Source organism: Diaphorina citri, unplaced genomic scaffold, assembly GCF_000475195.1.
Source record: "Diaphorina citri unplaced genomic scaffold, Diaci psyllid genome assembly version 1.1 scaffold311, whole genome shotgun sequence".
In the NCBI taxonomy this organism is placed as follows: Eukaryota; Metazoa; Arthropoda; class Insecta; order Hemiptera; family Psyllidae; genus Diaphorina; species Diaphorina citri.
This window is the reverse complement of record NW_007377746.1, coordinates 19,612-34,888: the sequence shown is the minus strand read 5'-3', so window position 1 is coordinate 34,888 and position 15,277 is coordinate 19,612. Positions and strand designations below refer to the sequence as shown.

General features: G+C 36.1%; 1 protein-coding gene across 2 annotated transcripts; it reads left to right on the top strand.

Annotated features, from left to right (window-relative positions):
- Positions 1-6,978: 6,978 nt before the first annotated feature.
- Positions 6,979-13,242, top strand: LOC103507396 (alpha- and gamma-adaptin-binding protein p34-like). Of its 2 annotated transcripts, XM_008471863.3 has the most exons (6): positions 6,979-7,276; positions 7,822-8,018; positions 8,329-8,452; positions 8,792-8,962; positions 12,438-12,709; positions 12,945-13,242. In XM_008471863.3, exons 1-6 carry the CDS (start codon positions 7,174-7,176, stop codon positions 12,993-12,995), a joined length of 918 nt encoding a protein of 305 aa, XP_008470085.1. In that variant the 5' UTR covers positions 6,979-7,173; the 3' UTR covers positions 12,996-13,242. The 2 variants fall into 2 exon arrangements, with proteins under 2 accessions (XP_008470085.1, XP_017298804.1); XM_017443315.2 differs by lacking the exon at positions 12,945-13,242 and having other exon boundaries at positions 6,981-7,276; positions 12,438-12,852.
- The last annotated feature ends 2,035 nt before the right edge of the window (positions 13,243-15,277 follow it).

The following is a 15,277-nucleotide window of genomic DNA, read 5'->3' as shown; positions in this document are numbered from 1 at the left end:
CAAAGAAAGAAAGAGAGAGAAATGGGGGTGGGGGGGTGAGAGCAAGATTGAAAAATCCGATAAAAGAAACGGGAAACTTGCAAAAGTTTTAACCGAACCAAAAGTAAGTTAGGACTTTTAAGTCTATTTTTAACCCTTTTAGGAGAGGAACAAAAATTTCTCGGTGTTTGTTTTCTCGTCCGATATACTTACGAAACGGACTAGAAGAAGAAATAGACCCCTAGTACGGCAGCTATGGAGCTGGATGGGTTAAATAAATCATCATTTCTCCATACACTATACAGGGTTTCTCAAAGTGTGCACCGGCATTGTAGGGGCACCGCACAACTTTGAACGGTCATTTAGGGCACCGCGGCCCAAAAAGTTTGAGAACCCCTTCTTTAATAGTTAATGATTCAATTTTTGTTCAAAGATCAACTTCCAAAATTTTATCATAGTTTCAAACGTTCCTAAAAAGTCCATAAACTTTGCACATTTTCCAGTGATTGGTACGAAACTTTTCAATGGAGAAACAATTAAAGATATAGAGAATGAAGAATGATCATCTTGGTGCTAAAATTAAGATTTCTTCTATTCTATTCGATTAGTCACCAAGTGTTTCAGGGTTAAGGCTACGCTGCCGTCATTGTTAGCTCTCCATTATTCCAAATCCCTCACGTTCCATTTATCCTCCTTGCTTTAGTGCATTATTCAGGAAGAAATGCCGAAATCCTGATGGATGCAGGACGAAATAACTTCCTTCTCTCTTCGATTTCGGGACGATAAGACCATAGCAGTTACAGTTCCCTCTGTCAAACCTCTTAAAAAAAAAAAAAAAATCTATTCGATCAGTCACCAAGTATTTCAGGGTTAAGGCTACACTGCCGTAGCTCTCCATTATTCCAAATCCCTCACGTTCCATTTATCCTCCTTGCTTTAGTGCATTATTCAGGAAGAGGTGCCGAAATCCTGATGGATACAGGACGAAATCCTCCTGTCTTCCTTCTCTCTTCGATTTCGGGACGATAAGACCATAGCAGTTACAGTTCCCTCTGTCAAACCTCTTAAAAAAAATCAATTCCCTAAATATCCCCCGTCCCCCGACCATGTGTTACAAGTGTTTAGTTGAGTGTACAAGCAACACACAACCGTCTAATCCCGATGAAGTCGTGTATGTAAATTCTGTGCAACTTTTGAAGACCCAGTCGGGGGTCAGTCACTTATATGGCGGATAATACTGTATACAGGATGTTCTTGTAAACATGGAAATATCCGAACAATCTGGAAGAAAGCCAGTTATAAACCTTCTTCGGTGGTGTATAGTGGTCAGGAAACTCGCCTGGTAAACAGGAGGATAATACTGTATACAGGATGTTCTTGTAAACATGGAAATATCCGAACAATCTGGAAGAAAGCCAGTTATAAACCTTCTTCGGTGGTGTAGTGGTCAGGAAACTCGCCTGGTAAACAGGAGGGCGCGGGCTCGATCTTTATACAAAATCTGTTCTAGCGCGGTTTCAGTTTCTCATTTTAGATAGCCTATTTATTTTCTTTTCCTAGGTGGCAAATCACTCCTTCAACCCTAGGTAGCACTTTTTAAGCTCTCTCTTTCTCTCTCTCTCTCTCTCTCTCTCTTTCTTTCTCTTTATCTCTCTCTCTCTCTCTAATGTCCCAATCTCTCATCCTAGGTAGAATTCCCACGCATTGGGCAGCATTCTCTCACCCTGAGTAACAAATCTCTCTTTCAACCCTAGGTAGCAAATAACCCCCTCAACCCTAGGTAGCACATTACCACACTTAGGATTCTTTTCTTGGGAGAGAGCTTTTTCTATGGAAAGTAAAATACAAAGAAATAGAGAGAGAGAGAGACAAAGGAAAGGCGCGCTAGAGAGAGAGAGAGAGAGAGAGAGAGAGAGAGGGGGGGGGATAGAGGGAGACGAAAGTTTGTTTTCCTTTTAATGGAAAATGGAAAAGTTAAGTCTAAGTAAGTGAAAAGAGAGTGAGTGAGAGAGAGAGCCTCAATATTCTGGCGATGAGAGTGACAAAGGATGTTTTGAGAGAAAGAGAGAGAGAGAGAGAGAAAGAGAAAGAGAGAGAGAGAAAGAATGTAAAATCATCAGGTCCGTGGTACTTTGGTAAGGGCATCAGCTGAGAGAAGGAAACTTTTCTAGCTTTCCTGCTTTCCTTCTTAAAGGACGAAAAGGGAATTCCTTTTCACTCAGATAAAGTAGGATTTTCCTTGCTGTTATGTTTTCACTCAGATAAAGTAGGATTTTCCTTGCTGTTATGTTTTCACTCAAATAAAGTAGAAGACAGTATGGAAGAAATATGCTACCAACAAACAACGTAGATAGTTATTTAATATTTTTATCTACCTATCTAGTTTGTGGTGAAAATTTAGGTAGGTAATTTTAATTTTGTTATTTATCACTGGCATTACAATTACAAAAGCACTCCTACAGCATTTAAACATAATTAGGAAAACTCGTACTGTATTTTTTCCTCTTGTTTTCCAATTAACAACAAACTTTCCACCCAATCACACAAACACAAAGCATGTCATTTTTTATGATTAATTAGTGGGGAAAAACTAGACATTAAATTAAATTAAACATGGGTAGTTTAAATCATAGTTTATGGTGTGTTTTTAGGCTATACCGTAACAAGTCGTAAAATTTCTGGTCCCCTGAATAGGCCGGCCTATTTGATTATTTTTAATTTTTTTATTAGCATGCAACCCGGAATATCTCGTAATGACTGTTTAATTTTTTTATTACAATTTTTAATAGTTACGTGAATGGAAATCATGTTGCACTGAATTTTAAATATAAAAATACCCGGCTTGTAAAGTGCCCCCCCAAGTACTATCTTGGATGGTAAGCACATAAGATTTGCCTAAAAATCCATTTGGAAAACAATCACCAATGTCTCCACCAATCACCAATGTCTTCAAACAAATAGCATCTCCTCTAATTTACCTAGTTAGGGAAACTTACATCTCCACCAATAATTTTGATTTTGAACATTCATTCTCCTAATTTGTTTTGGAAAAAGTTACATCTCCACCAACGCAGCATCTTGAAAATAATTATGATATCTCCGCTAATTCATTTGGGGAAAACTTACATCTCCACCAACGTTTTAGAACAATTGACATCTCCACTAACTTCAAAAATTGTGAAGTTCTGAAAATTCTAAAATATCATTTTGATCTCAGGAGATACGAGGAACTCTAAGGATATTAAGGAAAATTACCACAACTCAGAATCACAACTCTCTTCTTCGGGTCAATCAATCTGGACTAAAGCTGGACTGAGTTTGACTATCAGCAAGAAGTGTAACCTTAGCTGAAATGATTCTACTGAACTTCAGCACTTCACACGTTCGTTATCAGGGGAGGAGGCAGGGTGAGAGTTTTACCAAGTTGGTATTGTTTGAATTTGTTTTACATTGTTTGATAAAAAAAAAATGGTTTGACTTGAGGGAAAATAATGGAAACTTTGAGGTGTAGTAGATGAACCAAATATTATAGGGACTGGTCTTTGCGTCAGGGCAGTGAAAATAAAAGATCTTTTTTGCCAGCCTAGTTAGCTTAGTTGGTAGGATAAAATCCGCCCGGGCGGATTTTATCCTACCAACTAAGCTGATGGGATAATGTTCGTTCTCGGAACGGCTGGCTTTTTCCTATCCTGTCTTCCTTCTCTCTTCGATTTCGGGACGATAAGACCATAGCAGTTACAGTTCCCTCTGTCAAACCTCTTAAAAAAAAAAAAAAGTATCAAAGAAAAGATGTAAGCAATATTTGAAGATTTGACCACTGTCGAAGATAGGCGGTTTAAAATGTATATTTATTGTGTTGCACATTGCATACTTGATTATTATTTTAGGCAATCATAAGAATCATCATTTCAGTAAATCCTTTTGTTTATTATTTTATTGTCCTTGTATAGGTAGATAGAAAATTAAGCTGGTAGATAGAAGGCTTTGAGCAAGTTTTCTATTATAATATCATTGGGGGAAAAATATTGAAATAAATATGAACAATGTAGGTACATAACCATATAGGTTTATTTTATAAAATTCAACACCCCACTGGACCGTTCCTAATTAACCCTTCGCAGCACGCCCTCGTTACGTCGTCACTCCGTCAGATCAAATCGGCCGTCCGCGACGTTGCCGAACCTCAACGAAGAGTTTGTTGGGTAACTTGTTGCTCATAAAAGACAATTCACGTCTTCAGGTATATTTTTAACACCACGTGGTCGAGAATAAAAGATTCAAATTTGAGAAAGAAATCTCGAAATATTCGAAAAGGTCTCCAACGTCAGATTTGAACTCTGTCCCTGGCGTTCCACTCAGACAATTATTTTTAATGACCATACAGCAGGGACTTCAGGATGTAGGACTATCAGGAGAGAGAGGAAGGGAGACATTCCTTTCCCTCTCTATCGTGTCCTTTCAGAAATAGAAAGTAAAAAAAAAAAATCGTGTCTTACTGTCTTAACCTTATAGGGATTGAAAAAGAAGTTTTATATTTGAAAGTTTGATAACCTGACTATTCATAGTAAAGAAACTCTCAAGTTGAAGAGCTTGTACCCAAAAAAACACCATTTTGATTTTATGAAAATCAACATACCTTGTTTTTCTTTCTCTGAATTGTGTTCTTACACCTCTGAATTACATTTTTAGGGATGGAAGTTGAGCTGTACCACTGTGATATGATATCCTTGCCACCAAATTATACTGTATAAATTGATTTGTGTGGAGACAACCTGTATTCTCATTTCTGCGATCATCCTGAGACACACTGAATCTAAATTATTTTTGCAACGAATAAAATATTAAAAACAAATATTATTTATGCTAGCAGAAGAAATTCAGCCAAACCACAGGTCGTGAACTTGTTAAGGAAACAGATGCGTGAAATTAAGCAACGTCATTCTCATCTTCCAAAACAGCATCAGTAACATTACTAGCATTATCATAAGCATTATCATCATCGTTTTAACTTGCTATTACTATTATTATTATTATCATTTTAGCTCATTATAAAACTGAATGAGTATTAGAGTGTTAAATTTCTTTTCATATGGTTATAAACAGGGTTCACTCGAAAGTTCTCACGAATTTTTCTAGGGATCTAAAAATGACGTTCCTTGATTGAGATAGTCCTTCTCGTTTCTACTTTTTTTCACAAAATCTCCAAGTTTCGACTTTCCAATTATCAAAAGACCTCGTATTTTGCAATTCTCTTAGACCGAATCGATTTGAAACGTTCATTGACCCTGTAAGAAATCATATTTATATTGAATTAAAACTCTGTGAATTATTAAAAAAAAAAAGTCTCAGTCTGTGCTATAGTAGGCTGAGTCGTGCTGTTGTCATGGCTTAATTAAAATAATAATAAAATAAAAAAACAATATTGTAGAGCTGTATGTTATTATTTTTTAAATTAATATTAATTAAAAACATCGTCATGTAGACTCGAAATTTGCAGAAGCGGATTTCGAACTTCTTTGAGATGTTTGGAAATGTTCAAAAACTGATCAATTAAATTCAATGTCAGGTTTAACGGGGTATGGTGGATTTCTGGACAATATAGGTAGCTTTGAGAGAAAGATATTTATAATAATTATATAAAAAAAAATTGTGACTAATGTAGCAAGATTTGTACCAGTCTTTTCTACAGAAGTAAGTTTTCCACACAATGTACATCCATGTAACCTATGTAGGTATTATAAAAATATTCAATTTTTCAATCACCCTAGTCAAGTGAAGACAAAGTATTCGAACTTATCTTCATCTTAATTTTTAATTGCCACATTGCTAAGTGCCATAGAAACACAAAATCTCACCTATAATAACTCCATTGGCAGATCTGTAGTAGCTCTGAGTAATTGTTCTGAATCTTTCTTGTCCTGCTGTGTCCCATATTTGCAGCTGAAAATAAAATTATTAATATGAATGATATTGAGTATGAAATATTGATATATCTTGTGATTACATAACTTAACTACTCATTAGTGATTAGATCATAATGTACCTACCTAGTACCTACACATTGGTCATACTTGTTTCAAGAGATGATACAGGCTGGTTTTAAATTGAGAAAAACAGGAGGGTGAATTTTAAAATGACCAAGCTTAACAGCTATCACTTCAGTTCTGGTATTTACTGACAGTCAAATCACTTACCTTAACTTTCTTGCCATCAATATTGACTGTTTTCATAGAGAAATCAACACCAATTGTATTTCCAGTTTTCTCGACAAAGTCACCACTTCTGAATCTATGTACGACACAAGTTTTTCCTACTCCACAGTCTCCGATGAGGACAACTTTAAAGAGGAAATCATAACTGTCATCTTGGAAAGTGTTTGGATGGTCATTGGTCAGGCTGGAAGACATTTTAGAACATCTTTTCACCAGTCTGTGATAAAAATGGAACTGACTGTATGAGTCACTATCACCCACTCATAGTTCCATCAGAAGTAGAGACAAGGTGCAGAGTGAATTTTCACTGTAGGTAAAGAAGTGATAAGGAAAATATGATAAGGAGTTACTTAAATTAACGAATATAAGTAATATAAAGTTATTTTGAGGTGTTTAAATTAAGAATTTAATATGATCCTTAAATTTTTTTATCAAATTTATCAAAAGTTTGAAATTTGTTTACATTTTTGCGGTGATGCCAGATTGAAATTTGCAAATTATCTGATAAAAGTCCATCATTTGGCAACGTTGCAATTTTTGCAAAATAGGGCCAGGTGTAAAAGAAAAAAATGATTTTACAAGACATGAAATTTCACGTTTTAAACTAAAATCATATAAATTGAAATAAAAGCGTAAAAAGATAAAAATAAATAATTTGATTTTACATTTTACTATCACATTATTTATCTATTTATATTAATTTAATTTATTTTTATCCCCCCAATTTGTATATATGTATATAAAAAAAATATCGAGCAACTGCCCACTTTTTTGCAAAACGTCACTTGAAGATTTTGAGCGCGAGATTTCAAAATTTCTAAAGGTACTTTTTCCTTATCAGTGGTGAAAGTTTTGATTGTTTCCAACTTTCCGGCCATTTTCAAGATTTCCGGTTACTTGAAGCTTCAGATTTGCTGTAGATTTTTTAGAAGTACCTACCCACCTACCCCTTCCACCTACTCTAATTGACATCACCAGGGTAATGGAAAGTTCATCGCCAGAAGAAAACACTCCCATTACAAGCACTGGAGTGTCAAGTGCATTATTCATTGGTGTTTCTAAGGATCCTCAAGAACTTATCCAAAGTAAGTAGGCGTCCATAACGGAGAGCTGAACTGACCATCAACCATAGCCTATAAATTAAACGGTAGTTTTTCAGAAGTCATGTCAAGTCGTCAATGGAACATTGCTACCTACCAAAAGGTGCTGTCACAAATGAGCCTGCAGTGATCAGTGTTATTATAGGCCATGTTAGCCTAGTTAGCTTAGTTGGTAGTGCATCTGCCTTGTAAGCACTAGGCCGCGGGTTCAATTCCCATCCAGGGCAGATTTTATCCTGATGGGATAATGTTTGTTCTCGGAACAGCTGGCTTTCTCCTATCCTGTCTTCCTTCTCTCTTTGATTTTGGGATGATAAGACCGATAAGACCATAGCAGTTACAGTTCCCTCTGTCAAACCTCTTAAAAAAAATATTATAGGGTTAGGTTAAACACAAAAAGAATCTTTCTTTTTCATTGTTGTGGCTTCTGAATAATTACCCATTACATTAGTACCTACCTACTTGTCTCCTAGGTATGAAGTATACCTATGAAGTATTATTTTACACACTATCTGGTTTTTGTTCCACAGGTTTATTGAAGCTGAGCAGTGATGACAAGCTAGTTGGAATTTCCACTGAAGAGAACATAGAAAGTTTCAAGTGGAAGCTTGATAACAAATATTATACAGCAGATATTCAATTGAGTGTCCTCAAACATAAAACCATTACCAGTCCAGACTTTTCCAACAGTGTTGAAGCTGTGATCTTGTATGTAGATACTAGTAAGGTTAGTAAAGTTACATTTTTTTTAGCTTGATTAATATGGTTATTCTGCAGTACCCATGAGATTTCTCCTATTTGATACTTTCTATTTAAATTCTATTTCTCCTGATGCAACAAAAACAAAAACTATTTTCTATTATTCAAGTGGTTACCCCGGACCCTGGATTTCTGCTGAAAGAAAAACTACCTACCTACTTGTTTTACTATACCTATTAATTAAGAAAGAATACCTTGATTATCCTGCACAAATGAGACTTTATTATGGTGTTTAATCTCAGTCTAAATCAAGCCTCTTTTTCTTCTTATTTTCTCAGGAATCATGTCTAGCAGATGTAGAAAGTTGGTTACCATACACAAAAGACTACAATTCTTCAATTGAAATGTTAGTTTGTAAAAATTGTCCTGACAGTCCAGATGCAAAACCAAGCAGGAATGAAGGTAAGTTCTAAAGAAAAGATTTTTTTTTTTTTTTTTTTCTTGTCTGAGCTTCTAATTTTATGACTCTCATACCTAGGTATATCCTCTCCACATGTCCAAGCTGTGTCAATCCAATTATTCCTCACTCTTTCCTTATTTGTTAGTCAACACATGAAGCAGTACATTCTCATTTATACAACTTCCAGTTTTCTCCCTTGTGCACCTTTTTTTCTTATATATATATATTTTTTAAGACACATTAACACTGTGGACAGCAGATCTTTGATACCCCTAGATTATACATAATTATTGGGTCAAATAGGTTCTGTAATTTCTAACCCTCCTGTGTTCATTTTCCAGTGGTCAAGTGGTGTTTGGACAATGAGTTTGAACTGGTAGAGTTAGAGCCACTGGATTTGGATGAGACTGGTGGAGGTGACGAGTATGAAGATGATATCAGGGATGTGTACGGAGTGGAGAGAATAGCACAGGCACTTCATGCCCATGTTTGGCCAAACCTGGTTAGAAAAGGTAAGATTTGGAGTGACTCTGAGAACTCTGGGATTTGGGGTAAGTATATGGTACACTCAGCCTCGTGAAGATATTAATCAAGACTGTTGAGTCCTATCTCAACAGGATAAACAATGAAAAAGTTAGGCTTTCCAGCTAAAGAACTACCTGATATGACTTTTAGTAGGTAGTTGAAGGTCTGCTTATCACATAGAAAAAAAAATGTATGCTATGAAATGTTAAAATCATAAGACCTAGGGTAGACTACTGGGACAGAGGGACTTTACAGTCCTATCTCAGCAGTATAATCTATTCCATCGGTTATCAACCTTTTTTCGCCCGCGTACCCCTTTGGTACCCTGGTTCAATCTCACAAACCCCCGCCAACATCAGAATCAGTACTTCAGTACATTGAGATCAAAATTCAGTATCTTTTTAGATTTTACTGCACCCCTTTATTTCTCCCCCCCCCCCAATTTGTAAAAAATAAAAAAAATGCCTTTTTTGCAAAACGTCATTTGAAGCGCGAAATTTCAAATTTCAAAATTTCTAAAGGTAATTTTTTCCTTATCAGTGGTGAAAGTTTTGATTGTTTCCAAGTTTCCAACTTTCCTGCCGGTTTTAAGATTTTTGGTTACTTGACACTTCAGATTTTCTGTAGACTTTTTTACCTACCTCTTCTACCTACTCTAATTGACATCACCAGGGTAATGGAAAGTTCATCACCAGAAGAAAACACTCCAGTTACGAGTACTGGAGTGTCAAGTGCATTATTCATTGGTGTTTCTAAGGATCCTCAAGAACTTATCAAAAGTAAGTAGGCGTCCATAACGGAGAGCTGAACTGACCATCAACCATAGCCTATAAAATAAACAGTAGTTTTTCAGAAGTCACGTCAAGTTGTCAATGGAACATTGCTACCTACCAAAAGGTGCGGTCAAATGAGCAGTGACCAGTGTTATTATAGGTTATAGGGCATGCCAGCCTAGTTAGCTTAGTTGGTAGTGCATCTGCCTTGTAAGCACTAGGCCACAGGTTCGATTCCCGCCCGGGGCAGATTTTATCCTGATGGGATAATGCTTGTTCTCGGAACGCCTGGCTTTTTCCTATCCTGTCTTCCTTCTCTCTTTGATGTCGGGACAATAAGACCATAGCAGTTACAGTTCCCTCTGTCAAAACTCTTAAAAAAATATTATAGGGTTAGGTTAAACACAAAAAGAATCTTTCTTTTTCATTGTTGTGGCTTCTGAATAATTACCCATTACATTAGTACCTACCTACTTATCTCCTAGGTATGAAGTATACCTATGAAGTATTATTTTAGACACTATATCTGGTTTTTGTTCCACAGGTTTATTGAAGCTGAGCAGTGATGACAAGCTAGTTGGAATTTCCACAGAAGAGAACATAGAAAGTTTCAAGTGGAAGCTTGATAACAAATATTATTCAGCGGATATTCAATTGAATGTCCTCAAACATAAAACCATTACCAGTCCAGACTTTTCCAACAGTGTTGAAGCTGTGATCTTGTATGTAGACACTAGTAAGGTTAGTAAAGTTACATTTTTTTAGCTTGATTAATATGGTTATTCTGTAGTACCCATGAGATTTCTCCTATTTGATACTTTCTATTTAAATTCTATTTCTCCTGATGCAACAAAAACTATTTTCTATTATTCAAGTGGTTACCCTAGACCCTGGATTTCTGTTGAAAGAAAAACTACCTACCTACTTGTTTTACTATACCTATTAATTAAGAAAGAATACCTTGATTATCCTGCACAAATGAGACTTTATTATGGTGTTTAATCTCAGTCTAAATCAAGCCTCTTTTTCTTCTTATTTTCTCAGGAATCATGTCTAGCAGATGTAGAAAGTTGGTTACCATACACAAAAGACTACAATTCTTCAATTGAAATGTTAGTTTGTAAAAATTGTCCTGACAGTCCAGATGCAAAACCAAGCAGGAATGAAGGTAAGTTCTAAATATTTTTTTTTTTTTTTTTTTTTTTTTTTTTTTTAATGACATCCCTGACTTTATGAATGATACAGAATCTGTTTTGTTTGCTGGCATCCCAGCATAGATTGGGTTGTAATTTAGTACCCAATAAAGTTACAGAGTCAGGATTTTCAAATGTCTCTGTGTTTCTCAAACTGAATATAACTTTTTCCGTTTTAGTTTTATTAATAAATAGACGATTGGCAGAGAACCACTTTTCTACTTTTGTCAACATGGATGTCAATGTTGGTTCACATTCAACAAAGTTAGCTGTTTTCTTTGTGAATGTTGAGTCATCATGTGTTTCACAAGAGGTACTTCGCATTGTATATTTTGGGCTAATTCAATCCCATTTATCCTATGCCATTATAGTATGGGGTCATTCTGCAGCAAAAGAGCGAGCTTTTGGACTACAAAGAAAAGCTGTACGAATAATTGCCAAGCTACCATACAGAGCAGAATGTAAAGATGCTTTTAAAACTTTGGGTATTCTAACCTTCCCATGCCTTTATATTTTACAGTGCTTGCTACATGCCAAGTCCAATTTAGCTAACTATATGAAACATAGTGACTTACATTCTCATGACACCAGATGGAAAAATGAATTTAGATCTCAATATTTACGTCTTACCAAAAGTCAAAATGGACCAAATTTCTGGTGTCACAAATTTATAAATAAATTACCTGCTAATGTGATAGACTTACCTTACCTGAGATTCAAAGCTGAGGTAAAACAAATGTTGATAGAAAAAGCATACTTTTCCATAACGGAATTTCTCAATGATTAATTAGGTACCTACTTTATATTTCTTCACATTGTTTTTATATCCTAATGACATACCAAATTAACTAAGTATTAAATGTGTAACTTTTGTAGGTAGTTAGGTAGAATGAGTATAGAATTATTTGTATTTTATTCCATTATACCTAAGTAGTTGTAATTTAAAGTTTAATTTAGAATTAAGTTGAATTGACTTTGTAAGATACCTTTTGGTTTTATTTACAATAAAACTATTCTATTCTATTCCCTAAACAAATATAAGTTTCTATCCTGTCTTCCTTCTCTCTTTGATTTTGGGATGATAACACCTTTGCTGTTTTACAGTTCCCCCTATGAATTCTCACCTTAAGCTCATTGGCAAGACAATAGAATGCCTCTTCTACATTGGTGCTATCTTTGGCTGAAGTTTCCATAACATAGTGGATTTCTGGGACATATTCTCCCATTTCCTCGGCTTCATTGAAATCAACTTCCCTTTCAGATTCCAGATCACACTTGTTACCTGAAAAATAAAACAATGATATTGTTAAGTACCTACCTTTTTTAAGTGCTTTAACTTATGTAATTTGTCAAAAAGGTACTGAATTTTTACTGCCATGCGGTATAAGTTTTAAAACACTTGCATTGTCTCATAATAAGAAATACCAGTTCTCCCAGGGGTACGTGTACCCCCGGTTGAGAATCGCTGAATTTCTATTCTGTTCCCCCCTCCTCAGATCGTACAGAGCCAACCAGTTTCGACGCGCTCAAGTCAGGCGGGGCAGTTCACGAGGAGATTCTAGCAGCCAGTGCCGGTGCTACCATGGGGGGCAGCCTTGAACTCGAGGACAAAATCAATGCTCTCCTATCCGGGGTTGAACCACCGCCTGATTTGGAGTTCGGCGACCTATTCCAGGAGTTGGCTGGTATGAAAGAGAGGATGTCTGGTATGTCGACGGATAGACGGCGGAAGACGGCAGAGCAAATAGTAATGGCATTCTGGAAGGGCATTGGAGGGGATGAGGATGAACTGGATCTGAGTGAGGAGGAAGATAAGTAGAATATTCCCTAGTTGAGTGTCGTTCCGTCAGATACACACCTACCCTGCCTCGGTGGTGTAGTGGTCAAGAAGTTCGCCTGGTAAACAGAAAAGCGCGGGTTCAATCCCAGCAAAGGTATGGAATTTTACCCTCAAAATAATTTGAGAATTTGACCACAATAATAATAGTAGCCTACTGCTGAACATTGGAGGGGATGAGGATGAACTGGATCTGAGTGAGGAGGAAGATAAGTAGAATATTCCCTAGTTGAGTGTCGTTCCGTCAGATACATACCTACCCTGCCTCGGTGGTGTAGTGGTCAAGAAGTTCGCCTGGTAAACAGGAGGGCGTGGGTTCAATCCCAGCCGAGGCATGGAATTTTATCCTCAAAATAATTTGAGAATTTGACCACAATAATCGTAGTAGTCTACTGCTGAGGTAAATGGACTTTTCAGTCCTATGCGAGCATTATAAGCACGATTATTATTAGTCTACTGCTGAGTTGAACTCGAGGACAAAATCAATGCCCTCCTATCCGGGGTTGAACCACCGCCTGATTTGGAGTTCGGCGACCTATTCCAGGAGTTGGCAGGTATGAAAGAGAGGATGTCTGGTATGTCGACCGATAGACGGCGGAAGACGGCAGAGCAAATAGTGATGGCATTCTGGAAGGGGTGTTGACATCTTTTTTTTTTTTTTTTTTTTTTTTTTAATCAAATTCACCCCGAAGTAGTGAGAGGCACAGGTGCGATAGTGTGGTCTTCTGAATTTTCAAATAATTCCAATATTTCATCAATACATTTCTCCAAATCTGTGTCACTTAGAGTAACGTAATGTATTGTTATTTGTTAATTTCTAATCTATTGTCATGCTGACACCCAAGTAACACACCCTCTTATGAGCCTTTCTCCTCAAATGACATGGGTAGGTAGGTATATAGGTACCTACATAACTATTTTTTTTTTTTTTTTTTAAGATGTTTGATCGAGGGAACTGTAACTACTGATGACATAATTTTTTTTTTTTTTTTTTTTTTAAGATGTTTGATCGAGGGAACTGTAACTACTGATGACGTCTTATCGTTCAAAAAGCGAAGAGAGAAGGAAGACAGGATAGGAGAAAGCCAGCCTGTTCCGGTAACGAACCTAATCTAGGTATTTAGGATAAAATCCGCTCCGTGCGGGAATTGAACCCGCGATCTAGACGCAGACGCATTCATTTTTAAAATCCATTTGAAAAATCATCGCATTTTGAACAAAAATTGAGTTCAATTCACGCAACGTTCCATCATTTCAATAAATTTTGTTCCCCGCAGAAAAGAACCTAAATCCAAATCTTGCCTGCATAATCCTAAATTTACATCTTGAATCTTGACTATTATTTTGAATATTTCTAGTTACTGGGTCAAGGGCCTTCGAACTTTTTTGGAAACAAAGCATCCCATTTCTTGCGTGTTCTTTTTTTATAATTGATAGGAGTTCCACTAAAAATTGATATTTATGTGTTTTTGGCCCGAGGGTCTCCTTGGACCAAACAGCGGGTGTGAACCTATTAGAAATTAATTTACGGCTTTGTATAATCGGTCAATGTGTGGCCATTCTTCCTGCTAACCTTTCATTCTTTAAGTGAACTTTTTTTAACCTAGGTCTAGGTACCTAGGTAGCTAGGTACATACCTACTTATTTATTCCTGGCGTACTCGTTGGTAGCTAGACTAACTAGTAATAAATTAGTTAGTTATCTTTTCTTGAAAACATTTCTTACTTCACTAATTTCACATATTATTTGAGAAACTGTTCAATAAATAATTAATAATAAGTCTGGCAATTTTTACCTCCAAATACTATATCTACCTGTCTATCTATGAAATGATTAGATAACTTTTTTAAACATTTCTTTTTTCGTAGTTTGTCTAAGGAGGTTTATTAATTGAATAATGTACATATAGTTTAAGGAAAAAAAAGTGTAATATATGTACTTTACACAGGATAAAATTTGTGGTTTCTCCATTTTACTTCAAGAACTGAAAAGGCACATCGTTTCAGAAAGGTGTTTATCATAACATGATTTTTTTTCTCTCTTTTTCTTCTTCTTCTTCTTCTTCTTCTTCTTCTTCTTCTTCTTCTTCTTCTTCTTCTTTTTACCCATTTTTATATCAGTCAAAAAAGAATCAAGAGGAAACATTAACAAAGTTCTATAGGCTCATAGAGTTCTCGAATTCAGAACACTCTTAACACTGGCAAGTTTAGGTAGGCGTCTTTTTACTAACACACTCGTTCTTTAGACTAACATAGGCTTAAACGTTAGTCCGGTACCTTAATCGTGTAATTTTGTGTCAGGTCTGTAGGTATCTTATTAGTGATAATTTGAAACCTGTCTTCTCTTCTCGGTAGACGCTTGAAATTATTTTAATAAAGCCCTAATTAATTTTCAAGTCTGTTGTATGTTAGAGATCTTACGGACACCCTAGTCGGAACTTAGGTAGGTACCATTTAAACAAACATACCTGCGAGTGAGTATAGTCTGTTTTTCTTAGCT